The sequence below is a fragment of the Aspergillus neoniger genome, assembly GCF_003184625.1.
Source record: "Aspergillus neoniger CBS 115656 unplaced genomic scaffold BO87scaffold_27, whole genome shotgun sequence".
NCBI lineage: Eukaryota > Fungi > Ascomycota > Eurotiomycetes > Eurotiales > Aspergillaceae > Aspergillus > Aspergillus neoniger.
The window spans coordinates 493,089-520,928 of record NW_020291155.1 but is presented as its reverse complement, the minus strand read 5'-3'; the positions used below and the strand labels follow the sequence as shown (position 1 = coordinate 520,928).

Sequence of the window (27,840 nt, the reverse complement as noted above, 5' to 3'; positions counted from 1 at the left end):
GGGTACTTGTTACTTGGTACTACTTGCCATGTCGTGCCCAGCAAGTTAAGTGCACACCAGCACTACTCCCACTCACTAAGTACTGAGCACAAGTCCCACTACAACAGTTCCCAGCCGATCGGACACAGTCTGGTTACTATTTTCGGGAGGCGGTGAATTGAGGTCGTCATAACGTGACCCTGAAGGATGGTGCGTGGAGGATGACGCAGCGACAAGGTCCAGATGAGAGATAAGTGAAAGAGCATTGCAAGCCTTGATGTTATTGGTGATAGTTTCACTTTCCCAGTTAATCTATTTCCTGTACTTAATACCATGATGTTGCCTGCAGTATTTTATGTTCGGAACATCCCCTAATAGCCCCCAAACCACCACTACACTATATTTGAACCATACAGTAAACCAAGCCCAACCACTAGTAGTTCCTGTTCATCAACGCCTATTGTTATACACCTAAAATAATATGATCCCATTATATATGAGCTCCTAATCCCATGAACTAAAATCCCCAAACCCGGCCCCACCCTTGAATTTCTTTCGCATTGGCTCGGGTTCGGGCTCATCATCTACAAATTCCACAATCTCATCCTCCTCCTGCCCAGCCCTCTCGGCCAGCGCGGCTTTCAGGTACTTGCCTACCCCGCCAGAGCCTTCGTCTTTCGCTCCGCTTCCTGCGCCACGGACTCTTTTGCCCGTCCAGGTCATCCGGTCGTCTTCGGCGCGACGCGCATTCTGCTCTTCTTCCTCGGGGTTAACAATCAGGCCCTTCGCCTTGGCCTCCTCGGTTTGTTTCTGCTTCAAGAACTCTTCAAACGGATCCACAAACACCGTCACATCGGTAATGCGGATGTCCGGAGTAGGTCGGTTAGTAGTCGGGTTTGTCGGGTGCACTTCAAGGTTGTTCAAGGTCGTGGAGGAGGGCGTGGGGTCATCAATGACATGACCGAAGATGGTGTGCTTGTTGTTGAGATGGGGCAAGGCACGATAGGCAATAAAGCTAGTCAAGGGGTAATTGTTAGTGCAGGCCATCCATTTCCATCGCGGGGACTTACAATTGACTGCTGTTCGTGTTTTTGCCCTTGTTGGCCATACTGAGGGTACCCCGGGAGTCGTGCTTCAGTGGACCTTCGAACTCATCGTTGAAGTACTTCCCCCAAATACTTTCACCTCCCCTTCCAGTACCAGAGGGATCACCACCCTGAATCATGAACCCCTTGATGTTGCGATGGAAAGCGACATCTTTATAGTAGCCCTTCTTTGCCAGCTTGATGAAGTTCCACACGGCCTTCGGTGCGTATTCCGTATGTAATTCCAAATTCACATCCCCGACGTTGGTCGAGATACGAGCGTAGCCCTTTTGCTTCACTCGCCCTCTCTTCAACATGTACTCCTCGTCGGACAAAAGCGCAAGCTCGGCAGAGGTGTGGGGCGTCATCCCCGTACTGGTGAGTGAGGCGGCGGCCAAACCAGTAGTGTGTTTGGCCGCATTATACGGCACAGCCTTGCCAGATTGAAACGACGCCGTCTTTTGAGATTGCGCCGCATTTCCCGCACTTCCAGATTTAGCCAAATCTTTCGAGGTGGCCGCAGAACCAACACGTTGCGATCTTTCCGCGCGTGCCTTGGCCACAGCTTCCTTGGCCTTCAGGATCTTGGCCGAACTGCCCAGCGCGTTGACGTTCACATTGTTCGAAGGATCCTCCCGTTCCCGGATCTGCTCATCCGTCAATCCACTTTCGCCTTCCTTGAGGTAGTTGAAAGAGCTCAAGTTCCGCGACTCGACGTTCTGCGGGTCCTGCAACGTAATGATGTCCTTGCGAGTGAACTCCTCGTCCGTAACCAGATCACGCCACAGCTTTCCCTTGATGTTCAACCGTTCAACCGTATCCCAAGCGAAAACATTCCCCGTGTTGCGTAGCGCGACAATGTGCGTGTTGTCCGTGAAAACCTTGTATGTAACCGGATCGACATACTCGTCAGATTCGTTCTTCGCGAGATGCAGCTTAATGAGATCGGAGCTTTTGAGCGGCGCGCCGTTCACTGGATTCGTTCCATGTTTCTTGATCCAGGGGAGAATGTTGGTGAGATCGAAGATGGTGCCCGACGGTGTGCAAACCGGGTGCGAAAACGGCTGTAGTGAAAGGGAGCAGATGTTGAAGGGAAGGCGCTTGAAGGCCGTATCTACTCCTCCTCGCTTCGCTCTGCCCACGCCAGCTCCAGCGCTAGCAGAGAATGCATCCTCCGACGCCCATTCAGAGTGTGTGATCTATACAAGTCGTTGGGTCAGTCCATGCGAGGTCCGATAAGCGATAGAGCGCGGAAGGGAAAGAACAAATCTTCAACGAGGGGAGTTCGTACATATAACTTATCGGTCCCTAAAAAGGTGAGTGAGTAGGTTAGCCTTGCATTTTGATATGCGGAAGAATCTTGCCGAACCGACCTTTTCCCATCCTGGCGACAGAAGCTTTAGATGCCTGGTGCAGCAGCTCTCGCTTTTGCGATCCTGTCGCCGCGCCCCAAGGCCTGGAATATGATGTATTGCCGTTTCCAGATCTAGCCGAAATCGGCTAGACTGTCCGCAGATGACCCTCGTTCGGTAACCGTTATACGGGGATGGTAGTAGTCACGGGATCGGCATCCCAAAGCCGAGCATTCGTTTATAGACTACAAGCTATGTATATGCTGCAAACTAGAAACCAAGGTAGACATGGCGTAAGGTCATATCAATTGCTAAACTACACTACACACTATCATACATACATAATGTAAGAAGCGCTCACAAAAGCGCCATCGTCACAATAAATCATGCCTTTTCCACCACTAAGCCACGCATTGATCGTGGGATATTCCTGTCTTCCAGTAACGCCCCACTGTATGGCTCATTTTGTTTACCTTCATGGTCATTGAATCATCATTAAGCATGTCCACCCCGTTCAAGGTCTCATACGGGAGGGGGCTGGTAGCGCAATGGTACCACCCACCGGTTCCCAAAGTCGATCCCATGCCGCCGCCGACTACCATATTTTCTCCAGACTATCTGAGGAATGCCAATGTCGGCCACAGAGAGATTCCATGATAGTCCCTCCCCGGAGAGTAGCGCAGTGACAACCCCAGTTTTGGGAGCCCCGAGACAGACCACCGATTTCGAATTGACGCATAGCTGGCCGCCTTCTACTGTAGTAACTTCGCCTACAAAATACGTTAGCACCGACGTCATAACAGGGTACAATATCCGGCATACTCACCACTCATAGCAGACAGCCCCGAAGGCACGTCCACGGACAAAATCTCCAGGTTGCTCCGGTTGGCCCAAGATATCATCTCAAAGGCTGTGGCCTGGTCATCCGTGCGAAGGTCATCAAATGCTATGTGAATTCCGAACAAGGCGTCGACAACCAAGTCAGGCGCGAATTCCGATGTAGAGAGGCGGGTCGATAGGTCTTCCCACCGGTGTACTCGGCCGCCAATCTTCTTGAAGACATCCAGCTGTTTCCGACAACTTTCTAGCAACTCATTGTCGTGCTCGATGCCTAGCATACAGACAGTCACGCGGTGGCCTCGATTACGGAGATGGCGAGCCGCAGATACGGCACGTGCGCCGGTTCGATGATTGCCTGTGAGCACCAGCATCGTGGGCGCAGCGGCGTCGCTGGTAAGGAGTCCAACAGCAGCTTCCGCAATACCACGTCCCGTATTTTCCGTAATCATGTCCTCGGTCAGCCCCAGTTCGGCAACCGCAATCTGCTCAACCTCGAGGGTTTGCAATGGACTGACAGTTGGGCAGCTTCGATTGGTTGTGGTGAGCCGCAATGAGCCTCCAGGTACACCAGGGGCGCTTATCGGGGATGCTGAAACGGAAGTCTTATTGGGTCGAGGGCTGGTTGTGCGAGACGTGCTTAGCTGACTGCGCCCAAGGGAATTGATCTGCGGTGGCACCAACGGCTGGCCCAAAATGGCGCTTCCTTTGCGAGAGCTCGGTGCGCGGGACGTCCTCGACCGTTCCCGCCCAGAATAGGTGCCGCTGCTCAGTTTTGCATCGCTGGGTACCTGGTCGGTATCCTCGCTCTCGGTCTCCTCAGGGCTGTCAAGGACATTTTCCGTCCAATGCAGATTCTTCCCGCCATTTGTTCCAGGCTTTGGTACTTTCCTGTTGAAGCTAACCAGCCGATCTTCATCAGCGGTAGTGTCATCATTGCGAATCTCTTCAAACACCTTTCTCTTGTCGAATTTGGAAAGGTTGCTCTGGAAGTCGAACTCGCCCATCTCCTGGATATCCGTCGCATCCTCTGTAGCCCAGCCATTAGGGTCCTCCACATAATTCGATCTATTATTCCTCTTCTTCCGGCGTTGTTTATTGAGCGACTTGTTCATCTGCGGATAAGACGGCTCGACGAAAGCAGTCTGACGCCAGCCTTTACTTCTTGGGTCCGTATTCGTCGCCCCATCGTGTTCATTGACTGCCTTTGGGGTCCTTGGTTGTCCAGTGCGACGACTAGCTTTCGCAGTGGACTGCGGAGTTGGTTGCGATGAAACAATGTTCCCCCTTCCAGCGGGGACAGGGCCACTTGGCACAGCGCTTCGACTCTCATTCGTGGTCTTTCCAACATCAAGTTCCAGGTTACTGAATGGTTCGTTGAGCACAGCTGCTTGGTCACGATGAGCCACTTGCGGGAATTGAAAGTTTTGAGAAGTGGACCGGCTAATGGAAGGGGCTGGAAGCTGTACCGGACCCGAGTCTGCACCCTGGCTAGATGGCGCAGAAGGTGGCTTCGAAAAGCTTAGAATCGCCGGGTCCACGAAGCATTGCGATGAAGCTGGAGGCGGAGGTGCGGGGGCTATGTTTTGAGATCCCTGAGGCGGAGGCGGAGGCGGACGCTGTGAGATGCGCGGAGTCGAAGATCCCAAAGAAAGATCCGCGATGTCGGGCGCTTCAATTGAATACGTAGGGAGCGGGTGTCCGATCCAGGAAAGTTTCACTGAATGAGAGAGTTAATGTTAGATCCTTGCAAAGTGGGGATAGTGGTGCTAGGCAGTGAGAGGGGGGAGCAGAAGGCTTATACCTACCATTTCGGAGCATGAGACGTTGACCGATGACATTAGCCACTTCTCCCTGCACAGTTGCATTTGGTGGCGCTCGCAGCGTCACAAGCACATCGTAGCCGATAAATTCAGCCGCCATGATCGGCAGTCTGCACGAATACAACCGCTGTCCAAAGGGCCGGGGATAGAACACGCCACGGACCGGAAGGAGCCCCGACAAGGTCGCCAAAGGTGGATGTGGATTGGGGTCAGCTTGTGCTTGCTTGCTTGCTTGCTTCTTTGCTCTCGGCTCGGGCATCACGTGTGGCTGGGCTCTTATCGATAAGGGAGGCACGAGACCCGCTCGTTGTGGGGTTCGTGGTTCCTCACAAGTTTAGACTAGTCATCCTAGTTAGATCCTGGAATAAACCCTACGTACTCTGTACTGCCATTGAATCATCCATCTTTGACCGGATTATATTCACTCCTTCCATCTGAGTTATCCGTGGGTGCTGACTCCATTATTTCTTATTCATTCCTCAAATGCTGGCTCGATACGTCGATGTAGTATACATTCTTTGTTATTTCCCTGCATGTCCACTTCTACTCTTATATTTCTTAGTCTTAATTCTTATTGTAACTAATACGTGTGAATGTTTGCTATTAACACTCTTGAGCTGCCGTGTTAGCTCAATCAATTGCTTCTCTGAATGAGATATATGTGGCATATGCTCAGCTCCAATATATATTAGTAGTAGTATCTTACTACTATATATTCCTGTTTCATATAGGATGATCCGATTAATCAATGTAAAGATGATACTACTTGGAGATATCTGTATTAGATCTGTATCATATGTTGGCGAGGCAGGAAGTGATTGAGCGAAGATACCGTATCTACTATATTCTACTATACAAATGATATTAAGTCAATGGATAGTCACACCGGACCACATCATAAAAATACACATGGGATGAAGGATAGATGATTTATTCCCCTCCTGAAAATGTGCAGATAATATAAGCAAATGGCATAAGAATGGTATACAATCCCATTTTACCCATACAAATGCTCTAAATAATCCTGCTCAAAATCATCCTCGGGATCACCGCCACCACCACCACCCGACTTCGACTTCTTCGAAGTCTTCATAACATCACTAATACTAACAAGCTTGGAATAGAAATCCGTAACCTTCGGGTGAACCATGACCTTGCGCGCCTCGAACCGCATAACCTGAAGACCAGCTTTCGAGGTCGCCCGACTCAGCGCAACATAGGCCTGACCCTTCTCAAACACGCGGCCCAAATCAACCTTCACCCGCTGCAGCGTCTGGCCCTGCGCTTTATGGATGGACAAAGCCCAAGCCAGAATAAGCGGCACCTGTTGACGCTGCGCCTGCACCTCTCCGTTGGGAAGTTCGATCTTCCACGTCTCCGGCTGGCAGAGGAGATGGCGTTCCGTTCCGTCAGGCTGCACGAAGCATACAAGGGGCCATTTGCGGGTGAGCGTGATGCCGCCGGGACCACTAACGTCCTTGTTGGCGGCCATGGGCTTGAGTTTCTTGCGTGCACGAGCCATGATCTCGTCGTCGCTGTTGTTGCCTGATCCTCCTGCTCCCGAGAATTCGTTCTCGTTGTCGATGTAGTAGTCGAAGGTGGCTTCGTCCATGAATGCCACGACTCGGCCGATGGAGCCGTTGACGAGCGTGTCTTCCATATTTTTGATGAGCATGACTTGTGCTCCCTTTTTCAGGTGGATCACTGGCGGTGCCATGCAGTTGGCTAGAAGGCGTTCGCGGAATTGGGGGTCTTGTATTGTGCCACTGTCGACGGCGTTGAAGGTCATTGTTTCGCCGGATAGGCGACTCATTCGAGCGCCGTTGGCGCTTTCGACTTCTTGGCGTGTGGGGAACCTGGAGACGGAGTGAGATGGGTGCTTGGGTTTGGAATGGGCATGGTTATACGGGGGTATGTGTCAAGCTTACAGTTCGGTGGCCTCGAGGGAGTCATGGAAATCGAGAGGCCGAGAAAGTTGTTTGAATGTGTCGATGGTTCGTGGTGAGATCTTTCCAAGTCGAAGCTCGTTGAGCATGTCGGCGAATTCGGGGTCTCGTTGACGGAAAATGTGGGTTAGGAGGATGGTGTGTTGTATGGAAGTGTTCCATGTCGCTGCTGCGAATGCGAATTTGGCTTCTCGGTTGCTCCCTTCTGGGACGGGAGGAAGTTGGAAAAAGTCACCAGTGACTACTAGTTGTATGCCTCCGAAAGGACGACCGTTGTTCCTAATGCGACGTGCGATTTCCTCTAGCTTATCGAAGAGATCGCCGTCAACCATGGACACCTCATCGACGATCAGAACCTTGGTGCGCATCCAGCGATTCCGGGCTTTCTGATTCTTCTTGATCTATAGATAGTTAGCACATGTGTATTGGTGTGATCGATCGACGCCAATGCTGACCTTTTTGACAAGCTCCGGAACAGGTTCCTTCCCCAATCCAATGCCTGCGAAACTGTGGAGAGTGACACCCTCGATATTACACGCTGCTAGCCCAGTAGATGCTGTCACCGCAACCCTGTCCGGCTCTTTCTTGTATTTATCCCTCAGTTTCTTGATGATCTCCCTCATAAGCACCGACTTGCCTGTTCCGGCAGATCCTGTGAAGAAGATACTCTTCCCTTGCTGTACAACCGCATCCAAGACATGACGTTGCTCATCGCTGAGGAAGATCGAAGCTACCTTCGTGCGGGGGTTGTGCATTTGGCCGCCTGCTTGTGCCTTCATAGTCTTGTTCTGCCGACGCAGTTCCCTTTGCTCATCCTTGATCGCGCTAGCTGACTTGTTCCAGGGAGCCGTCTGTTTCGGCCGCATAGGCGTTTGCGGCTTCAAAGATGGAGGCTCTGGTTCTGGTTCCGGCTCGTCTTTCAGCCATGGTAAAGTTCGAGGCTTCCTGGTCGGTTGTTGGTAGTGGGAGGGGGGCGAAGAAGACCATGGAATTTGTATGCTGCTGGATGGCGGGACACTCTCATCTGGAACCGGGGGTAAATCAGGGTACTTAACCTCCGCCGCCGCCTTGCTGGGTGAAGTCAAGTCGACTATCGATATTTCTTCGTCTTGCGCAGGTATGCCATGGAGGGACGGGTACTTGGGCGGTTCAGGTTTCGGGACGCTCGGTCTGGTTATGGGGGCCGGGGGAATGAATGGATCGGGTTCCTCAAAGTCCAGGTCGTCATCGTCGTCAAAGTCGTTCTCGTCAAAGTAGACGCCATCGTGGAGGGACCCCAGATTAGACTCTCGCACGGTAGCCATCTCAATCTTGCGCTTGACCCCTGCGGACGGCGGCGGGGGTCTCATTGAAGCATTCCCATTGTTGCTGCGCGTAAGCGTGGATTGTAGCGGAGTCGCCGACGCTACTGAATGTTCCTTGACGGCTTTCTTGAACATCACAGCTCCCTCTCCAACCGGCGAAGTTCGCGATGCGGAGTATCTAGTAGAGGCCGTTGGCGATTTTATAATTGGACCATTTGAAAGGAATTGGCGGAGGATACCTGGGGTCGACGCGCGGTGTCTGGAAAGGTACATATACTTGAATTCAGGGTAAGTTGGAGATGCAGCACTTGCCTGCCCTGATCAATCTATTGATGAAACTATTCAATTATCCACCGGCGCGTTTTGGCGATACGCGCCGCGCCACTACTTATCTCTCACGTGATTCCGATAAGGGCTGGCTTATGAATGCCCTTTGCACGTGCAATTGTCTACCGTCTGTAGAATACTGCCTCTACTTCAGAAGGTGTCATTGTGCTCAGCCTGTAATGCAATAATAGCTGGATTGCAGGTCATAATAAACTAGTAACATCTTAAATGCAGAATGACTTCGATATCCGATATATTGGACTGCCATTCCCCCTCCCTCCTCCGTTGGACGCCCCTCCCTTCTCCTTTAGTTATTCAACAAACTAACTAACTCGACAGCTTCATGATGATCCCCATCAATCCAAGTCCCCTTTCGAAACAACATTGGTAACATCATCCTGTTGTCTTGGCTTTCTCGCCTTGAAGAGCATGACCTGACCCATAACCCATGACTCCACCTCCTCAAAGTTCCGACGAAGTCCCTCATCAAACTGAGCCTTGTTGTCCTCCGAATTATGGAAAGACTTTGTGTTGTTGTTATAGCTGTTCATCATCTTCTGCCCCAGCCAGTTGATTGGTACACCCTGACCAAGGACCGTCGTCCCCACAAGAACGCCGTCCTCCGCCAGATGCGGCCGCACCACGTCGAACAACTTGCACTTCTCTTCAGGTGTTCCCGGAATGCAATGCAACAGGAAGAAGACACTAATCGAGTTGAATTTCTTGGTCTTGTCGAAGGGCAGTGGCTCCAGGGCCGAGGCCACGACGGTATTCACGCGCACCGCCTCACGGCCTACCGTCTCCAGGATACGCTTCTCGGCAGCCTGGAGCGAGTTGGGACTGAGGTCTAGGAGGGTAATCTCAGTGCATTTGGCACCGGCCTTTAGGCTCTTTGCTGGATAATAACCTGTTCCGACGCCAATGTCTAGGTGTCTCTGGCCCATGGCGGCATTAAACAATGGGAGTTGAACGGTTGAGGTTGGGCATTTCCATGCAAAGTTGTTGGAAACCCATAGAACCCAGAAATCGTAGAAGTAGCGGAGAAGAAAGGGAGTATAGAGTGCAATGCCTTCTTCCAAGGCTGAAGGGGTCTTTGATGAAGCTGTCATGGCTGATTTGGGGGTGGACGTGAGAGTGAGTGTGTTTGTGTATCCCTCTTCTTTTCTTTTGTTCAAAACTTCCTCTTGGAATTGAGGGCAACAAGATAACTATGGGAGGGAGATGGGCGCCCCTGGTGGTAAAGAAAAGAATGTCGCAGGGCTGGATGCCATAACACCACCCAAGCGTTCCTGCGAAAACGTCAAATCTAGACTGTCATGCAGTCTCACCCGCTTGCGCAGGTCATGTCTTATCCATCGAATGACAGCACTCGAACAGCTTTGACTTTCCATTCTATTCTATCATGTTGTCTATCGTGAGTATACGTACTGTCTGACAGGAATGTTCACTGTCTTATCTTTCTGTCATTACCCCCTCCCTTGCCTCCATTGTTTCCTATGAGCGCTTTATTTGATGGCTCTTCGGCCAATGGTAGACCACTCCATGGGAATCTTGCTGGAAAACGGTCTCATTTGTTATATAGAAGCCATATTATTGTCACTTGCTGAGGCGCCGAACTGATAACCCTTACAGTAGTTGTATGTCTCTCCAGTAGTCCGTGATAGGCAGTAGAGCCCCTTGCTTGAATTCTATCCGTCAGCTATGCAACTTTAGCAATCTAGACAATGATTGACTCCTACTGCTGAGCAGGAATTGACTCAGCTGTGTCTAGAAATCCAGTGATCACGACATCGTTGACTGGGCAGTAAAAGGTTTCCGGTATGACAGTGTGGCCAGTTTACGAATCCATGGGAATGACGCGTATTAGAATGCGCAGGGAAGAGATATCGCATGCACACACCGCAAGTTCCACTTTGATAGCAGTATAATACCAGCTTGTGATATACAGGCCTGGTGAGTGTGGTGCCACCCATTCTTGCCTTAGTATTAGACAGTATACCTTACCGGCCGAATTCGATATATCGTAATTCCTTCTTTGTTCTCATTCTTGGAGTTTTACCTGCTGCTGTGGTCCTTTCCTCCCCCAAAATTTGTTCAGAAGAGAATGGAGAAGACTCAGGAAGAAACAACAGCCATGGTACCAGAAAACGACTTCAACCTTACCGACGACCCATCTAAGCTTGGTCACAATGTCGTTTCCCTCTTTAATCAGATTCAGACACGATACTCCCCAAAGCCCGCGATAGTCTGCGGGGACCATACCATCACATACGGTGCTCTTGCATCTGAGTCGGATCGCCTGGCCTGCCTCCTTCTATCGCGAGGCATCAGCCGTGGCCATGTGGTGGCTCTTGCACTAGACCGCACACCGGACCTGATCATGTTCATTCTCGGTGTCTTGAAAGCCGGTGCGATATATGTACCCGTTGATCCTGCTTTACCCCCCGAGCGTGTCAACCAGATGCTGGATGATGAGGCGCTACGCCTGGTGATAGTTAGTCCTGCTAGTACCAAAGGGGGGACGGGCACCAGTCGATATGATTATGGTCATAAGGCGGCCTGCTGCACGACAAGCGAACTGCGAGACCAGATGAGATATCAAGCGGACAAGAAGCCAGCTGTGGGTATCCAAGCAGACGACATTGCCTATATCCTTTACACATCCGGCTCCACGGGCAAGCCCAAGGGCGTAGAAATTCATCACGCCGCTATATGCAACTATGCGTTGTCGGTACACCAAAGACCTGGCTGTACTGACCAGGACCGCGTGCTATTCAAGAGCACAATTTCCTTTGACATGGCCGCGTTTGAGATTTACGTGCCATTGCTGTGCGGCGCCACGGTCGTGCAGGCACAGGCACACGAGATCGGCGATCCCCGCGCGCTGATATATCTCCTTGATCGCCACAGCGTCACCTTCTCCGTCGCGACGCCGACCATCTTACAGATGCTGCTGGACAGCGGTTGGTCTGGCACGCCAGGCTTCTCGAGACTGGTTACCGGCGGCGAGGCACTGTCACCTCGCCTGGCAGAGCGTCTAACCGCGTGTGTTGACGAAGTATGGAACCTATACGGCCCGACTGAGACAACAGCCAGCGTGGCTGCTTGGAAAGTCCAAGCCCGCGAGGACATCTTAATTGGAACGCCTAACCCAAACACACGGCTATATGTCCTCGACACCGACATGCAACCTGTGCCGGTTGGAAGCACTGCCAAATTGTATATTAGCGGAGCAGGAGTTGCTCGTGGATATCGAAACAATCCAGAACGCACCAAGGCTGCTTTTCTTCCGGACCCTTTCTGGGAAGGCCATACCATGTACAAGTCTGGAGATTTGGCATGCTTCTTGGACCCCAAGAGACTGGCCGTCATCGGTCGGGTAGACACGCAAATCAAGATTCGCGGGCAAAGAATTGACCCTGGTGATGTTGAGGCGTCCATCACAGCTCACGGAGCTATTGCCAATGCCGTTGTCGTCAATCGAGACGAGCGGCTCGTCGCATATTGTATACGAAAGTCGGGTGTTGGCAGCGTAGATGTTCCTCTAGCCAAGTTGCTACGCCCCTGGCTAGAAAGCCGCCTCCCCAGATACATGGTCCCCTCATTTTTCGTCGAAGTCGATCGATTTCCTTCCACCCTCAACGGCAAAGTGGATCTCAGAGCACTACCCGATCCCATCTCGACTATCACACCGGCGCAAAAGCCCGCTTCCACGCTGACACAACAGCTGCTGGCTATCTGGACCAATGTACTGGGTCACAGTCAGATTGGCATGCAGGACAACTTCTTCCACATTGGCGGCAACTCTGCTAGCATCATCCAGGTCCAAACCAAGTTGGAGAAGTTTCTGTATCGGCCAGTGCCGGTGCCAAAACTGTATGAGCATTTCACCGTTGCCAGCCTTGCTGCATATCTTTCTGAAGAAGCCCAGATCAATGGGGCCACCGAAGAGACGAAGGACTCCGTCGGGAACGATGCCACTGGTGAAGATATTGCTGTCATCTCCATGGCGTGCAGGCTGCCCGGCGATATTCACACGCCAGAAGAGTTTTGGAATGTTCTCATTAGCGGCACCGACGCCGTCACCAAGGTTCCTGAGGAGCGTTGGGATGCCGATGCCATTTACGACCCCGACCCGGAGGCCCCCGGCAAGTCCTACAGCACGGGTGGTGGCTTCGTCAGGGATGCCATGGAGTTCGATGCGCAATTTTTTGGGATCTCCCCTCGCGAGGCTCGGGCTATCGACCCTGCGCAGACCATGATCCTGGAGACATGCTGGGAGGGATTCGAATGGGCAGGCTATGGCACTAAGTCCCTGCGTGGCAGCCGACTGGTGTCTTCATCGGGACCGGTAACAGTTCTGTGGATGACGGTCAGCTAAGCGCTGCCGGCACAGAAAAGCTTGAAGGACATCTAGGTCTCGGAACGGCGCCGAGCTCGCTCTCTGGCCGCGTAGCATATGCTCTGGGGCTCGAGGGTCCTACGATGACCTTGGATGCTGGGTGCGCTGCCTCACTAGTCGCCACGCATGTGGCATGCTCCGCACTTCGTCAGGGCGAGTGTAACATGGCTGTGGCCGGTGGTGTCCCATTCTTGCCCTCACCTGGTTTGCATGTAGAGTTTAGTCGGCTTCGCGTGACATCACCAGATGGTCGCTCGCGACCATTCTCAGCGAACGCGGCTGGGATGGGACTGGGAGAAGGTGCCTCGGCTGTGGTTTTGAAACGTCTCTCGGATGCGCAGCGTGACAATGATCATATCCATGCTATAATCCGCGGTTCGGCAGTCAACCACGGCGGCCGTGGCGCTAGCATGACAGCACCGAGTGGACCAGGCCAGAAGCGTGTTGTCCGCGCAGCTCTGGCGGCTGCGCGCCTGAAACCGTATGATATTGACTATGTCGAGGCGCATGGGACTGGCACCAAATTAGGAGACCCGGTCGAGGCCTCAGCTTTGGCAGAAGTATTCAGCAGTAGCCGCGATGATGCCACCGGGCCGCTGAGGATTGGTTCCTCAAAGTCCAATATCGCACACACGCAGGCGGCCGCCGGCGTCGCAGGCCTTATCAAAGTGGCTCTGGCGACGCAACACAACACGCTGCCACAGACACTGCATAGCAGTCAGCCCAGCCCATTGATCGACTGGGTGGGTGGCAAGTTGCAACTGCTCCAACGCCCGATGGCATGGCTACCCAGGACAAACAGCCCGAATGCTCCGCGACGAGCAGGAATTAACTCATTCGAATTATCAGGCACTAACGCGCATGCTATAGTTGAAGAGCCTCCAAGGGCTCGCTCAAACGCTAATGGCGACAATAATGATGATGATGCGAGGTCGCCTTTGCCGCTGCCATTTCTCCTCTCCGCCTATACAAGTGAAGCGCTACGTGGGCAAGCACGCAAACTTTACAATCATATCTCCAGGGCCACTGCAAAAATCAAGCTGGCTGATGTATCGTACTCGTTGGCGACTACTCGCACACATTTTCCACGACGCATCGTTCTTGCGGCACAAGACAAGACTGAACTGCTGGGCAGCCTAGCAAGTGTTATCGACAACGGAGTACCGGCAACTGCTGACAACAGCAAGTCAGCTCGCGTGGCGATGTTGCTTTCCGGACAGGGCACTGAACGACACATGATGGGCAAGGGTCTTGCTGAACGTCACCTCGTGTTCCGCAACACCATCACTCACATCGCAAGCCTGTTCGAGGAAGTTCTAGACAAGCCTCTGTTGGATGTTATGTGGGCAGATCCGGCGAGCGAGGCCGCTTCCTTGCTCCTGCGTACGGATTATGCCCAACCAGCTATCTTTACCCTCCAGGTAGCACTATGGAGACTATGGCAGAGCTGGGGTGTCCAGCCAGCAGTTGTGTTGGGCCATAGTGTTGGCGAGATTGCGGCTGCGCACGTCGCCGGAGTTATAGATCTGGCGGACGCTTGCCGCTTGGTCGCGGCACGAGGGAAGTTGATGCATGCGCTGCCTGAAAATGGTGGTATGGTGGCACTTGAAGCCGCCGTAGACGAGGTTACTTCAGCCATGGAGCAACTCAGTGCCCGCGACAGGGTGTCGATTGCCAGTATCAATGCGCCAATGCAAGTGGTAGCTTCTGGAGAGATGGATGTCATTAACAAATTGGCAGCTTACTTTAAGGCTCAGGGCAGGTCTTCCAAGGTCCTCAAAACTAGTCGCGCATTTCATTCGCATCATTTGGATGAAAGCATGCTTGCCTCATTACGCACCGTCGCAGAAACGATTGTGTTCCAGCAGCAAACGCTGCCTATTGTCAGCACAGTCACAGGCAAACTGGCAGAGCCTGGGCAACTTAGTAATGCGGATTACTGGGTCCGACAAGCTCGCAACCCAGTCCTGTTCGCAGAAGGCATGCAGACCCTCGCTGACCAGGGTGCGAATTGCTTTGTTGAGTTGGGCCCGGCATCGACACTGTGTGGTATGGGGGCCTCATGTCTCGATGGGGACAGCAGTCAGACGAGCAGAATGGCCAACCGCGAAGGCGGAGTGAACCTGGCCTGGCTGCCCTCGTTAAACCCCAATAGCGACGACGCTCTGGTAATCCAAAATAGTCTCTCGGAACTACATATCCGACAAGCAGAGATCGACTGGGCAGCCTTCTTCAAAGACATTGGCGGGCGCCGCATCCAGCTTCCTACGTACGCATTTCAGCGACATCGGTATTGGCTCGACGGATTGCGACCAATATACAGCGGTAAGCCATCTGACCAGTCTCCTTCAGGTGGCCCTCAACCCACCGGTCAGGTTCAAGTTGGATGGCATGCTATTGACGCGAGTAGCCATTATTCCAATTCAACTTGGGGTCTGCTCTGTCCAGCAAATGATGCCCCGTGGATGGCACCGGTGAAGGAAGCATTGTTGCACGCCGGAAAGCAACCGATTACAGTCAATCGGCTCGCGGAAGCCAAAACAATGAGCGGCGTGCTTTGTTTTTGGGAATCAGAACGTGAAGATGACTTGACCTCCAATGCATCTGAGCAATTGCAGATAGTGTCCAGGATGGGGTTCTCTCCCTGGCTAGTCTGGGTGACGCGTGGTGCTGTTCGAGCCGGAAATATGGGCGAGACATCGCTCTGGGGTATGATGCGACGCGCACGCGTGAAATATCCTCAACTCTGTTTGCGTATTGTGGACCTGGAGGGTGACGTGGACATCGCTACAGCCACTAAACTCTGCTCAATCTTGATGATGAGTACCGAACCTGAATGTGTTGTGCTTGGCGAACGAGTGCTCGTTCCGCGAATGCAAATGCAAATGCAGGCGCAGCCCCAGGAGGTCCAGAAGCATGGTAAGCTGTGTGTAAATGATCGAGAGACGACGAATGGAACCACAGCAGCTGCAAAGTCGAATGGGACGGACAGCTTCGAGACCAAGATCAGGATGGTTGGCCCTGAGGAGAGGGCGCCAATGCTTCAGCGACTGGTACGAGAAGTAACTGCCAAAGTACTTGGTGTGGCGGCTGCAGAGGAAGTAGATATGCACCGGGGGTTCATGGATGTTGGAGTGGACTCATTAGGAGCCATCCAGATGCGTAAAGAGCTCTCAGCACGGACTGGGTTAAAGTTGCCACCTAACTGGACGAGAGTGTATCCGGATCCTACCTCACTTTCCGATGCCTTGCATAATCAGGTAAAGGGGATAGTAGCTGCTAGCTGATGGTTGTTAGTAGAATGCTGCTTCTTTCGGTCTTTAATTATATAGATGCTAGCTAAATTAATGAGAGGTTGCTAACGCTGTCCGACCCTTGGTTTATCATGGAGATCAGCATGCTACTTAACGTTAGTATTGATCGGGAGCACAATGGCAAGCAGTGTTTGTAGAATGTGGTAAATCCAGCCAATGTGTACCATCGATGGCGTCGAAGATGTTCTGCTGCATCTTCACAAAGGGAAAGAACCCCCTTCAGTCACGTGACAGCGTATACTCCCCAGACGCGCTTCCGCGCGGAGCTCCGATAGAGCGAATCTTCAAATCGGCGCACCGGTCCCAGGCTGATTTCTGCCAATCATGAAGCATGGCAGAGAAAGCAACCTCGAGTCAGTACTCAATCCCTCTTTTTAGATAGCAAAAGACAGACTAACTCCACTCCAGACAAGGAGCATCCTCTTACGGGGGTGGTCCTCTGCTTTACCTCCATCTTACCAGAGCAGCGGGTATGCTAAACGCCCTCTGATGCTTGTACTTCTTGTTATATTTCTTCAACCAATCTAGCACAATACTGATGACTATGTGTGTCGCGTCTAGTCTGAACTCGCTATCGTCGCAAGTCAGATGGGAGCAACCCACAAATTTGACCTTACCTCCGACGTCACGCATCTGCTTATCGGCGAAGTCAATACTCCGAAATACAAGTTCGTCGCGCGCGAGCGTACCGATATAACAGTCCTGAAACCGGAATGGGTTGAAGCTGTTCGCCAATCATGGATGCAGGGAGGCGATACAGACATTCGGGCCTTAGAAGAAAAGTACAGGTTCCCGACGTTTGCTGGGCTATCTATCTGCATAACGGGCTTTGAGGATAGTGAGTAGGGAATACCGGACATAGAGCGACCTGGAAGACTGGTCTAATGCATATGCTATAGTGTCGCTGCGAAATCGTATCCAGGACACCGTCACTGCCCACGGAGCCGAGTTCCGAAAAGACCTCACCAAGAACGTCACTCATCTCATTGCCCGGAATACGGAGGGTGAGAAATATAAATTCGCAACGCAGTGGGGTATCAGAATTGTCACGGTGAAGTGGTTCGAGGATAGTCTTAAGCGTGGCATGGTCCTGGAAGAAACTCTCTATCACCCTCTTCTACCCGATGAGCAACAGGGCGCTGGTGCCTGGAATCGATCGCTGCCTACTCCGAAACCAAAAGTCACAAATAACGAAAACCCCTCAAATCCTAGACCGAGAAAGCTTCGGAGGATTGCAAGTGCTAAGCTGGGAGACCAGAATGAAGGCATCTGGGGTGATATCGTCGGTACGGGTTTCGACAGCAGCGATCCGAAGCCATCTAGAGAAAGTCTGCAGAGGACCCAGTCTTTGACAAAGAGGCCCTCTATCTTGCAGGAATCGCGCTCATTTGCGAGCGAGACTACCTTTGCAGAACCGCAGGAGCCCCTTCAACCGCCCCCGCCCCCGCCCCCGCCCCCTCCACCAGCTGTAGAGAGTCACGAGGGTTTTCTGGGTGATTGTTTCTTCTTCATTCATGGGTTCTCCTCTAAACAGGTTGGTGTGCATACCCTTACACTTTATTCCACCTGCTAACCTTCCAAGACCAACGTATTGCGAGATCACCTTTCCTTCAATGGTGCAGAGCTAGTGAGCTCCTTGAGCGAATTCTCTAGACCAGACATACCCAAAAGGGGCCATGGCCTTTATACCATCGTGCCCTACAAGATGTCCCGCGCACAGGTTCCATCCACGGATGACTTGGCTTTCGAATGCGAAGTGGTGACCGACATGTGGCTGGAAAGATGCCTCGATGCGAAGACGCTGGTACCGCCAGAATCACACACAGCGAATACCCCGATCCCTTCTTTCCCCCTCAAAGGTAGAATCCCAATCAGCCCCCGATGGACGTTTAGCTGACAGTTCTAGGATTCGCGGGAATGAAGGTCTGCTCTACTGGCTTTTCCCGAATTGACCTTCTCCATCTAGCAAAACTCGTCAACCTTGTTGGTAAGTTGCTCTAGGCAGCTTCAGGAACTCGTCTAACCCTCCAGGTGCCACCTACAACGAGTACTTGACACCCAGCGCCTCCATCCTTATATGCAACGACGCCGGCCCCGTGAACCCGGAGAAGCTGCGGCATACCCAAGAATGGGGCATCCCCGCCGTCTGTGCAGACTGGCTCTGGTCCTCCATCCGCAACGAACAGAAACAACCAGTCGACCAATACCTAATCCAAAAGCAACCTACACAAAGCAGAAAGTCTCTGGAACCGCGAGCAGGTTCTCGCCCAGAGCAGAAGCAACCCCCCAATAGTAACGAGCACCCACGTCCCAGACACGAGCATGAGCACGAAAAACAAAAATCAAGCATCACACAACCACCAGACACATCCTCATCAGACCCCAACCCCACAACCAAACCACCCCCAGCCCCAACCAACACAACCACCACCACCTCCCCCCTCAAGCGCAAACCCACCGACCAACACACCTCAACCACAACCACAACCACCCAAACTGCCCTCAACCAAGCCGTAACCAGCCTCCTCAAAAACGCCCGGCCAGCGCAACCTTCCGAACCCAGCACCGGTCCAGACGACCGCCACCGACCTCAACGAGGCCGAAGACCGCTCCTGGGCCGGGCCCCCTCCTCCCTCGACCACCCTAAGCACTTCTCCTTCTCCCGCGCCAGCTCAATCGACACCCTCAACGAAGACGGTTGCGGCAGCGCCGTCGAGTCCACCACCACGACCGCCACCAATTCCCGCATCCCCTCGCTGTCTCACACCCACAGCAACCAATACGAGTACCAGTACCCGGAGCGTAACGGCACCCTCGAAGAAGAGGACGAGAACGAGGCCCCGCCCATGACACAGCTGGACTATGAGGACCCGGATGCAGTAGCCATGCGGGAGAAATTCCTCCAAAAGGCCGGGAAGGTAGTCGAGAAGAAGAAGTCGAATGATGTGATTGCGGAGGGGAGACTTGTTCCTGGGTTGGAGAATGGGGCGTGGGGGACGGCGAGGAGGACAAGGCATACTAATCGCGCGTTGGATGATCTTTGATCAAACCATGATTCTTGTTGGATTGGCATGTGAGTTCTGTTGGCTAGATAGAATTATATGTGGATGTGCGAGTTTTATCTCTAAAGGATAGAAAAGAGGTTAACCGGTGACGGGTTAATTATCTACCTTTGGTTTGTTTGGACATTCATGTGTCCATTGTGTTCTGTCTGCTGTTGAGTGCATGCATAGCATAGCATGGCGTCTCTGTCCTGAATGAATACCTACTACTAGCTACTAAGGCAAGTCATGATTGGTTTATATGAATCCTTGGGTTTGGAGTTTTACGCCTTGTTTTCCAGCCTAGTTGTTCATTCCCTGTACTTGCATTATGGAAACAATCCTACACCAGATCTGACAATCGTGCTATGACACTACTGATTACGATAGAAAAGAAACCAAGCATAATAATAAAGGCACAGCCTCAATCTAGTCAATACCTTTGCTAAAAAACCACGAACACTAAAAACCATAAGCAGAAACTATGGTAGGTAGTACTGCTAGGTATGCAATTAAGCTCTAAGACGCCAATAAACGATGGTGATACGCCAGAAACTGAAACTACTTAAGTAATCATCATCCATAAGCTGACGATAACAATCATCAACCAGCCCTATCCTGCAAGGGATGGGGTAATGATGCAGATAAAAATAAGGAGAAAAGGAAGGGTGAAGGGGAGGTGAATGTACATACACGAGGGGGATATTTTGAGTGGCAAAGGAGATGAGGAAGAGGGAGGTAAGAAAAAGTGCCAGCCACGGCTAACACTTCTCTTGAACAGAGAGGGAATAGCAGTAGCAAGTTCGTACAGCATCATTAAATTATGTTTTGTACAGTTGTCAAAGATGATGGGGGATAGGAAAAAGAAAATAAGAGTAAAAGTCAAGAGTTGGTATCTAAGCATGGGCTGCCAGGCCACCAGGTAAGGGAGCATCGAGATCGATGTTTTCGACTGAGGTGCGGTTCTCGCCGCTCTCGCGGAACAAGTTCGTAAAGTACTTGCAGGCGGCGTCGCTTTCCTGCTTGGTCTTGCTGACCTCGTGCTTGCGGCGGCCGAGATCTTCGATGTCTTGCGCCAGGCTTGTTTGCAGGTTTCCGGCCGGGAGGCGCAGAATGCGGCGGACTTCGGAGGAGATGCGCGTCGCGTTGGAGTGGACGTAGTCCATCTCCGAGAGGGTGGCGGCGAGCTTGCGTGAGAGACGAGGGGGGAGGGTCGTTGGGATGGAGGAGACCATGTAGGCGGCTGTCAGGGCGGCTGGAATAGTCGGTTAGTGAACAGTTCAAGACAGTGACTTATAGGGTAGGACTCACCGATTGCCATGACACCAGGAATGAACAGGCGGCGCATATTGTTCGGTCCGAGGAACTTGACTGCGCTGAACATGCTGTCGATCCAACTGATTCCGCCAAAGGCACGGCCTGTAAGAACCGTCAAGGCGGTCATGGCCATTCCTGTGCCGGCCACCTTCTCTTGACGCTCCCAAATGCCCGAGACGTCGAAGAAGTCCCATAGTTCCACTTCCGTGTGCACTTGTCTAGCGAGAGTGTGACGACGACCGCGACGGAACATCATGTCTGCACGGAAGTTCAAGGGCGCAAACTTGTCCTCACCAACATGGAGGAGACCGATGTTCTGGATGAACCCGACGCCCTTTACCGTCTTTTCACGAGCGTAGTCCTCGCAGCCAGTTACAGCTGAAGCGATCTGCTCCAACATGGCCACCTTCAGGTCTTCAGCATATTGGAATGCGGAGATGAAACCCGGGTATTCAACGCCCAGATCAGCCTCCGAAACACGGGCGATGGTTTCACCCAGAGTAGACCGGGTGTGGTTGTAGACATCGTCGCAAGACTCGTCGACAAGCTTCTCGACTTGGTCACCAATCTCAACCTTCTTCTTCTTACCATCTTCGTATGCCGGCTCAAGCTCCGCCAGCTCGTCTGTGACGCGCTTAAGCTCGGTCTCAGCAACATCACGGTTCACCGACGCCAACGAGTTGAGGTCAGCAAGCAGGTTCAGAAGGTAGGTCCTGGCAGGAGCAAGCTTCGAGCGAGAGCGCTTTTCGAGAACGAAACGGCGCAAGGAGCCCTCCAGGTTCTCAAAGTCTTGAATCTTCTCCCTCTCCTTGCCCTTTCCTTTATCCTTCTTGCCGGAAGGCTTATCGTCATCATCATCAGAGTCATCGCCATCACCGCCACCGGAACCAGAGCTCTCCACCGAAAGCGGGGGTGCTACCGGGATAGCATTACTCGAGACAAAGTGGACCAGCTCAGCTGCTTCCTTGTACGTACGGGGACTGAGCTTGCCAATCTGATCCAAAATCATCCGCTCACAGCGCTGCTTGTCGCGAATCTGGTCGAAGCCGTTGACAACAATGAACATATAAGCTTTCTCATGGGCAGCATTAAGAATGAATTCCTTTGCAGAGAGAGTGAAATGGTTTGCAGCGGAAACCACAAAAACGACCACATCGATCTCCTCCTGCCGGGCAAAGACCGCCGTCGTCTTAAGCGAGTCCGAGTTCAGACCAGGCGCATCGATCAGAGCAATATCCACCACTCCGTTATTGAGAAGAGATTCGTCAATCGTCCGCACATCCTTCACGTAGACCTTGCACTGCATGTACTTGGAGTTGTCGATGACAATATTCTCCAGCTCCTGAAGCGCATACACATCGTAGGTACTCTCGTCGTTGCGGTTGTAAAGCACATCCTTGTGCACGGCATGAACCTCTTCTACACCGCTGTTCTCGCGCGCATCCAGAACCTCACAGAAGATGCTCGTGCATGGCTGCTGATCCTCGGGGAGAACCTTGCGCCGCAACAGCGCATTACAGAACGTCGACTTTCCAGCGTTCAGATCACCCGTAATCAAAACCTTGCTCGACGTATCCTCGATCCGATCCCGCAGCGACAACAGGTGCTTGATACTCTGGCTGATCTTGCCATCCAAAAGCGACGCAATCGACGCTTTCTCCAGCGAGTGCACCAGCTCCGCTTGGGACAGCGCACCCAGCTTCAAATCCAACTTAAGAATAGAAAACTCCTGTGCTATCTGGGGGCTCATCAGCCTCGGTTCCGACGGGACACGGCGTTCCGCCGCAGCGCTAGATTCAGCCAGATCCTCGCCACCGGTCATCGTGGCAGCGCGTCTGACCATTCCGGGACGGGGGAAATCTTCCGATTCGGCGCTTGCATCTCCGAAAAACGACTGTCTCTTCTGCAAGGCGGGCTTTGGCGCGGGGGAACCAGGAGCGCTCTGGGAAGAGGGATAATGCGCGGGCCATTGGCGGTTCATGTTCTGGAGTTCTTTGAGGGTTTCGATAGTGCGCGAGATAGCACGCGCGAGCTTAGTGCGGTTCGAGTTGCTGCAGATTCAAAGAGCGCAGTGGTCAGTGTCTGCACAGCCCTTTAAAAGAAAGAAAAGTGATAACCACATACTATAATAATTGATGAACATGGCTCGCAACAACATGTCTCTCATGCTCCACTGTATAACCCGCACATCAGTCACCTTTCCACATAAACTATATCCGTATCAGTCCGGGAACAATACGAACCGGCAGGATTCCATTCTCCCAGATGCGTAGGGGTATGCATGGGGGTAGGGCGATCGACCATCAAATCGGCCCTCCAGTCGCCACCAGCATCACCTTCCATCACACTTCCACTGGGGATACTGCCTCCGTAGCCGGAATCTTCATGCAGGGAAGCCATCAGGGCGGTCGCGCTCTCGGAGGTTGAGCCATTGCCGACGGTCATGTATGCAGGCGGGGGTCTCGGAAACATAGTAGAAGTACTAGTGCTAGGAAGGCGTTCCTCCTCCGTCGGCGGCGGAGGATAGGCGTGAGTGGGCGAGGAGGACGAAGGTGAGGATGAACCCTCGCCGGCAGAGGAGGCGCCCTGGCCGGGGAAATACTCCTGACTCATGGCGACCGACAGAGAGAGTATGAGGGGAGTTAACAGGGATGGAAAGCCATCAATCGGTGACGCGAAGATGGAAAGAAACGAAAGATTCCCTGGAAAAGCCCAAAGGGGTTTGGTCTGGTTTTCTGCATGTGACACTGTTTTATTACCGGAGTAAATTAGAGGTATGTAATTAATTGGTATTGTATGGTACGGTTACCTTGATGTCACTTCAACTAAAGAAGTAGCCTGACATCCTATCTTCATTCCTCATCGGCTACTTTGTTATCGTTTCATGATCTCTGGCCCTCCTCATTCCTCTCTTCCTCCTTCGCCCACCAGCTGCATGTTATCCCCATCCTGCCGAAATAGCAATCACCATTGAACTCTATCCCGACTCTCAAATACCCCCACCATGAACGTACGTCCGTCCCCTATCTATCTGATCTATCCACCTAACCTTTCCCCTTCCCCGCATCGCCCCAAACTCAACCCAAACAAAATAAACTAACAACCACTCCCCCACCAGATCGTCGAATGGGCCTTCGGCAAGCGCATGACGCCCGCCGAGCGTCTGCGCAAACATCAACGAGCGCTCGACCGAACCCAGCGCGAACTGGACCGCGAACGAGTCAAGCTTGAGAACCAGGAGAAGAAGCTAGTCCAGGATATCAAGAAGAGCGCGAAGAATGGACAGATTGGTGCTTGTAAGATCCAGGCGAAGGATCTGGTGAGGACGAGGAGGTGAGTGCCCCCCAAATCCCTTGTCTATTATCCCGAAGGGTGGTGGGCAGTATGCTAATGAATGATGCGGGAAACAGGTATGTCCAGAAATTCTACCAGATGCGGACACAGTTACAGGCCATTTCGCTGCGGATACAGGTACGATTTCCCTTTTTTTTTCCATCTTACGCAAAGCAATCATAGCTTACAATGATGGATGGATGAATAGACGGTACGAAGCAACGAACAAATGATGCAATCCATGAAAGGCGCAACGATGTTACTAGGCAGCATGAACCGACAGATGAATCTCCCCGCGTTGCAACGAATCGCAATGGAGTTCGAGCGAGAGAACGATATCATGGATCAACGACAGGAAATGATGGATGAGGCGATTGACGAAGCAACGGGATTGGAAGGCGAGGAGGAAGAAGGCGAGGATATTGTCAAGGAGGTTCTTGATGAGATTGGTGTGGATCTTAGCCAGGCGGTTCGTGTCCCCCGTACCCTCACTCCCTTCGCAGGGAGATTTGGTGAGGTATATGATACTAACATACTATTCAGCTGGGAGAAACACCCACCGATATACAAAAGACGGCTGTGGGCGAGACGAGAGTTGCGCAAGCGGTTGGAGCTGGGGGTGGAGGTGGCGGTGGTGTGAATACGAGTGACGATGACCTGCAGGCGAGATTGGATAGTCTGCGGAGGTGATGTGATTCATACTACTTGAATTCTTATAGCTATAAGCACTCTTGCAGTTTTTTATACGGTTTTCGTGTTTCGAACGGCGTTAGGGTAACTGGGTTTGCATTGATTCCATCCATCCATGAGCAATTTGACTTGAGTCCAATGATACAGATATTATTATTGCTTGTTGTACGTATGCTGAACGAGTGAAAGAGTAAGCGCATACTAGTGATATATATTTGCCATCTCGCCCGCGAGACTGACGATCTACCCAATTGAACTCAAACTATAATCCAACATATAGTGAGTACTTATACTACTAGTAATGATGAACCTCCCCATCCCTTAATCCCCCCTCATCCCCAAACAACCACCCACATCAACCTACCCATCCATCTATCTCCTCCTGCGTAAAAGCAAATCACCTAGTAGCAGCCTGCCTCCTTACCTACAGCGTGTCCATCTCTACCCAATAACTCGACTGCCCAAACCACGGCATCGACAACAACTCCTGCAACTTCGGTCTCTCCTCCGGGTCCTTCGTAAACATAGCCCTCAGCATATCCACACAATCCTGCGAGAGGTCCTCACTAACGGGCAACTCCTCTCTAATAACGCGCTGCCTTCGCTCCCTTATCTTCCTCATTCTCCGGGCCTGCTGTGCAGCATTCCTACCCCTAGGCCACTCGGAAAGACGCCCGATATCCGGATCCGGGTTTGGCTCTTCCCAAGGCGCGAAGCCGTGTAGGAGCTCGTAGATGATGCAGCCGAGTTGCCAGAGCGTGAGGCCGCGGACATCGTGGCGAAGGGGGATTTGGACGGTACCTTTGCTGAAGTCGGTGTTGTCATAATTGGGCTTTAGGAGTTCGGTGGCGAGTTCGGGTGTCATGAATTTCTCGTAGTTGGGGATGTAGGGCGTGTGGCGTTTTTGGAAGTCTGCGTCGCGCAGGCCGAAGTGAATGAGGCCGAGGTCAATTAGGGTTGTCTGTTTTGGTTGGAGGGGTTAGTAGGTGGGTTCTTTTAGGGTGTAGGATGGTTGGTTGTAGGGTTCTGTCTGTAGAGAGGGGCTTACATTTAAAGCATCGTCAAGTAGGTAGTTCAAGTGTGAGATGTCCGTGTGGCAGAGTCGCATGTCATATAGGTATGATGTTGCTTCAAGCAGTTGGGTTGCTATCTGGCAGACGGCCACCTCGTCTAGTGCGGTCTGCTTTTCTCTAAAATTAAGGTAAATGTCTCCGCTGAATGGCCCCAGCCTATTCTCAATCCAAGCCTTCGTTTCGGAATATGGGTCGTGATTCTTTTCACGGACTTCATCGGGGACTATAGCTTCCATCACCGTTGCCTTGTACTTGCCGTGGGAATAGACGGAGTCCAGCATCGTGAACCGCCTACAGCCAGCCGTGAGCAGCAGAAAATATGCCTCCATTGGAATATAGCGGAACTGATGCGGCTGTTGATAGTATAGAGGCGCCACACTCGGATCACCATTCCTTTTTCTTATATCTGTATTGATGGTCGACGAAGTCTCGACCTTGATTGCGTATAGCTTTTGTTTTTCCGGAGGTCTGGTATCACTTCCTAGAGATGTTGGTCAGCAAAGGAAGCCAGCACTAGTCACATTGAGGTCTGGGGGGTTACGCTTATGTGCCAGGAAGACGACGCCAAAGGCTGTGAATCTGCGTTAGCGAACTGTCCAAGAGCATAAAGGGTCAGAATCCCATACTTCCACTCCCCAGAATGCCCCGGAGAACAAAATCGTCATCTAGGTTGGGACAGATATTAGCGCGGTACGTATCATACACGTCCTCATCGCCTTGACGATGGATAGTAGATTCTTTATCGTGTATGCTTTGCTGGTATCTATAACTGTCTGTTCGAAGTTCCCCGTCCACCTCGTGCGTGCATTTGGATATCTCTGTCTCTTCTCTGGCTTGCATGCTGGCGTAGTAGCGCCTTGAGAGTACCTCATGGAGTTGGGGATGTTCGGCTGCTAGCAGGCTCTCTGGTTGTAGAAGATCGTGAATCAGTGCTGCCAGACTCGACTCCCACGTGTAGACGTGGGCCCATAATTGCCGATGCTCTGCAGCACTCAAGAGATGAGCATTAGTTAGAACCCCGACGAGGCGGGCGAATTCGCGGCTCCAGAACATCTGATTTCTATTGTCGTCTGCCATTGCGAGAATGTTAAAAGATATCGAAATAGGGTTTCAGGGTTAGCTATAGCCTCCTCCCGGTAGCTTGAATAGAGGGCAGGCTTTTATAGTAGTGGAGGTAAATTGGAGGGCTCCAAGAGCGCCGTGAATACAACCGACAAAGGGATGCATCGCGGATCGTGGTTTTATTACTTTTCGCATAAAGAGTCTTTGTTTTTACCGCGCCGTTGTTGACGGTTGGAACATCGAGAAGAAAGAGCCCGGTATGCGAGTGATTGTCCGGATTGTTCTATTAGTCTAAACATGTATATAAAGAACAAAGGTTGCGGACCTTAACGAAAACCCTACTATGAGATCAAACGGTACAAAAGGCGATTTGTCCAGTATAGTCTTGAGAAACCCTGACGGGACCATGACTCGCGCAACAGCCCAACGGTCAATTTGATAGATCACATGAAGGCAACATCTTGAGGATGTATGTGCTGCTTAGAGTTTAACTTTCACTCACCTAGGGTTTCTTTCAGCGTTAGGTTTTGTGCTCGTGGAGGGGCTGTTAGTAAAGTGTGATACCAATATTTTCCAGACTGGCAAAGTCATGTTCCGATATAGATTCTATAAGTCATGGAAGGAGGGTGTACTAAGACTGAGCATCCAATAAGGGCCTCCCAACCTGCAGGATGGGCCCAGCTGAGGCCTGGAGCACCTGCAGGCATTTGCCATGAGTCACGGCTGATCCGGCCTATCATCAACGCGGGCGGCCGTTCTCAACACGACTAGCAGGGAAGATGACGATATCCTTCGCCTGGACTCTTAAAGGAGGGGGAGAAAAGTACCGTTTCATGGTGGTGATGGTTGTGGTGGTGGTGGTGATCCTGCTGCTGCTGGTGGCGGCCATCCAAGACGACAGAGCGGAATTGATCATTTCCACCATCGCATGCAGCACGATCAGCATAACAAGAAA

At 52.0% G+C, this 27,840-nt stretch overlaps 6 protein-coding genes across 6 annotated transcripts; 2 read left to right on the top strand and 4 right to left on the bottom strand.

Moving 5' to 3' along the window:
* Nucleotides 1-306: 306 nt before the first annotated feature.
* BO87DRAFT_364455 (peptidyl-prolyl cis-trans isomerase) lies at nt 307-5,265 on the bottom strand. The gene is made up of 6 exons (XM_025621746.1): nt 5,062-5,265; nt 3,243-4,973; nt 2,945-3,186; nt 2,778-2,867; nt 1,050-2,263; nt 307-994 (listed from the first exon to the last, which is right to left on the bottom strand). Exons 1-6 carry the CDS (start codon nt 5,174-5,176, stop codon nt 484-486), a joined length of 3,903 nt encoding a protein of 1,300 aa, XP_025477333.1. The 5' UTR covers nt 5,177-5,265; the 3' UTR covers nt 307-483.
* Nucleotides 5,266-8,933: 3,668 nt separating this feature from the next.
* On the bottom strand, nt 8,934-10,148 carry BO87DRAFT_378852 (class I SAM-dependent methyltransferase). Its single transcript, XM_025623891.1, has one exon. It carries the CDS (start codon nt 9,760-9,762, stop codon nt 9,010-9,012), a length of 753 nt encoding a protein of 250 aa, XP_025477332.1. The 5' UTR covers nt 9,763-10,148; the 3' UTR covers nt 8,934-9,009.
* A 471-nt stretch (nt 10,149-10,619) lies between these two features.
* On the top strand, nt 10,620-19,654 carry BO87DRAFT_417997 (BRCT domain protein). Its single transcript, XM_025626845.1, has 9 exons — nt 10,620-12,986; nt 13,031-16,315; nt 16,408-16,498; nt 16,778-16,839; nt 16,931-17,207; nt 17,269-17,903; nt 17,952-18,228; nt 18,276-18,356; nt 18,401-19,654. The coding sequence occupies exons 1-9, from the start codon at nt 10,758-10,760 to the stop codon at nt 19,411-19,413; spliced, it is 7,950 nt and encodes a 2,649-aa protein (XP_025477331.1). The 5' UTR covers nt 10,620-10,757; the 3' UTR covers nt 19,414-19,654.
* Nucleotides 19,655-19,813: 159 nt separating this feature from the next.
* Nucleotides 19,814-23,389, bottom strand: BO87DRAFT_461262 (mitofusin). The gene is made up of 4 exons (XM_025629072.1): nt 22,971-23,389; nt 22,852-22,900; nt 20,722-22,778; nt 19,814-20,665 (listed from the first exon to the last, which is right to left on the bottom strand). Exons 1-4 carry the CDS (start codon nt 23,338-23,340, stop codon nt 20,307-20,309), a joined length of 2,835 nt encoding a protein of 944 aa, XP_025477330.1. The 5' UTR covers nt 23,341-23,389; the 3' UTR covers nt 19,814-20,306.
* A 203-nt stretch (nt 23,390-23,592) lies between these two features.
* Nucleotides 23,593-24,909, top strand: BO87DRAFT_378849 (ESCRT-III subunit protein DID4). Its single transcript, XM_025623890.1, has 5 exons — nt 23,593-23,737; nt 23,846-24,060; nt 24,138-24,198; nt 24,269-24,529; nt 24,604-24,909. The coding sequence occupies exons 1-5, from the start codon at nt 23,732-23,734 to the stop codon at nt 24,748-24,750; spliced, it is 690 nt and encodes a 229-aa protein (XP_025477329.1). The 5' UTR covers nt 23,593-23,731; the 3' UTR covers nt 24,751-24,909.
* Nucleotides 24,910-25,174: 265 nt separating this feature from the next.
* On the bottom strand, nt 25,175-26,900 carry BO87DRAFT_399301 (Protein kinase domain-containing protein; the record flags this gene model as incomplete). Its single annotated transcript, XM_025625429.1, has 4 exons — nt 25,175-25,711; nt 25,799-26,304; nt 26,365-26,394; nt 26,450-26,900. The coding sequence occupies 4 exons, from the start codon at nt 26,898-26,900 to the stop codon at nt 25,175-25,177; spliced, it is 1,524 nt and encodes a 507-aa protein (XP_025477328.1).
* Between the last annotated feature and the right edge of the window lie 940 nt (nt 26,901-27,840).

Bases quoted from the DNA above. Each gene is read 5' to 3' on its own strand.
- BO87DRAFT_364455 (XM_025621746.1), bottom strand. From the start codon at position 5,176: ATGGCGGCTGAATTTATCGGCTACGATGTGCTTGTGACGCTGCGAGCG. The intron at 4,974-5,061 runs GTAGGTATAAGC...TCTCTCATTCAG, and splicing joins ACGTCTCATGCTCCGAAATG to TGAAACTTTCCTGGATCGGA. The intron at 3,187-3,242 runs GTGAGTATGCCG...CGTATTTTGTAG, and splicing joins GGGGCTGTCTGCTATGAGTG to GCGAAGTTACTACAGTAGAA.
- BO87DRAFT_378852 (XM_025623891.1), bottom strand. From the start codon at position 9,762: ATGACAGCTTCATCAAAGACCCCTTCAGCCTTGGAAGAAGGCATTGCA.
- BO87DRAFT_417997 (XM_025626845.1), top strand. From the start codon at position 10,758: ATGGAGAAGACTCAGGAAGAAACAACAGCCATGGTACCAGAAAACGAC. The intron at 12,987-13,030 runs GTGTCTTCATCG...GATGACGGTCAG, and splicing joins CCCTGCGTGGCAGCCGACTG to CTAAGCGCTGCCGGCACAGA. The intron at 18,229-18,275 runs GTAGAATCCCAA...TGACAGTTCTAG, and splicing joins CCCTTCTTTCCCCCTCAAAG to GATTCGCGGGAATGAAGGTC.
- BO87DRAFT_461262 (XM_025629072.1), bottom strand. From the start codon at position 23,340: ATGAGTCAGGAGTATTTCCCCGGCCAGGGCGCCTCCTCTGCCGGCGAG. The intron at 22,901-22,970 runs GTTCGTATTGTT...CGGGTTATACAG, and splicing joins GGGAGAATGGAATCCTGCCG to TGGAGCATGAGAGACATGTT. The intron at 22,779-22,851 runs GTATGTGGTTAT...TTGAATCTGCAG, and splicing joins CATGTTCATCAATTATTATA to CAACTCGAACCGCACTAAGC.
- BO87DRAFT_378849 (XM_025623890.1), top strand. The intron at 24,061-24,137 runs GTGAGTGCCCCC...TGCGGGAAACAG, and splicing joins GATCTGGTGAGGACGAGGAG to GTATGTCCAGAAATTCTACC. The intron at 24,530-24,603 runs GTTCGTGTCCCC...CATACTATTCAG, and splicing joins GTGTGGATCTTAGCCAGGCG to CTGGGAGAAACACCCACCGA.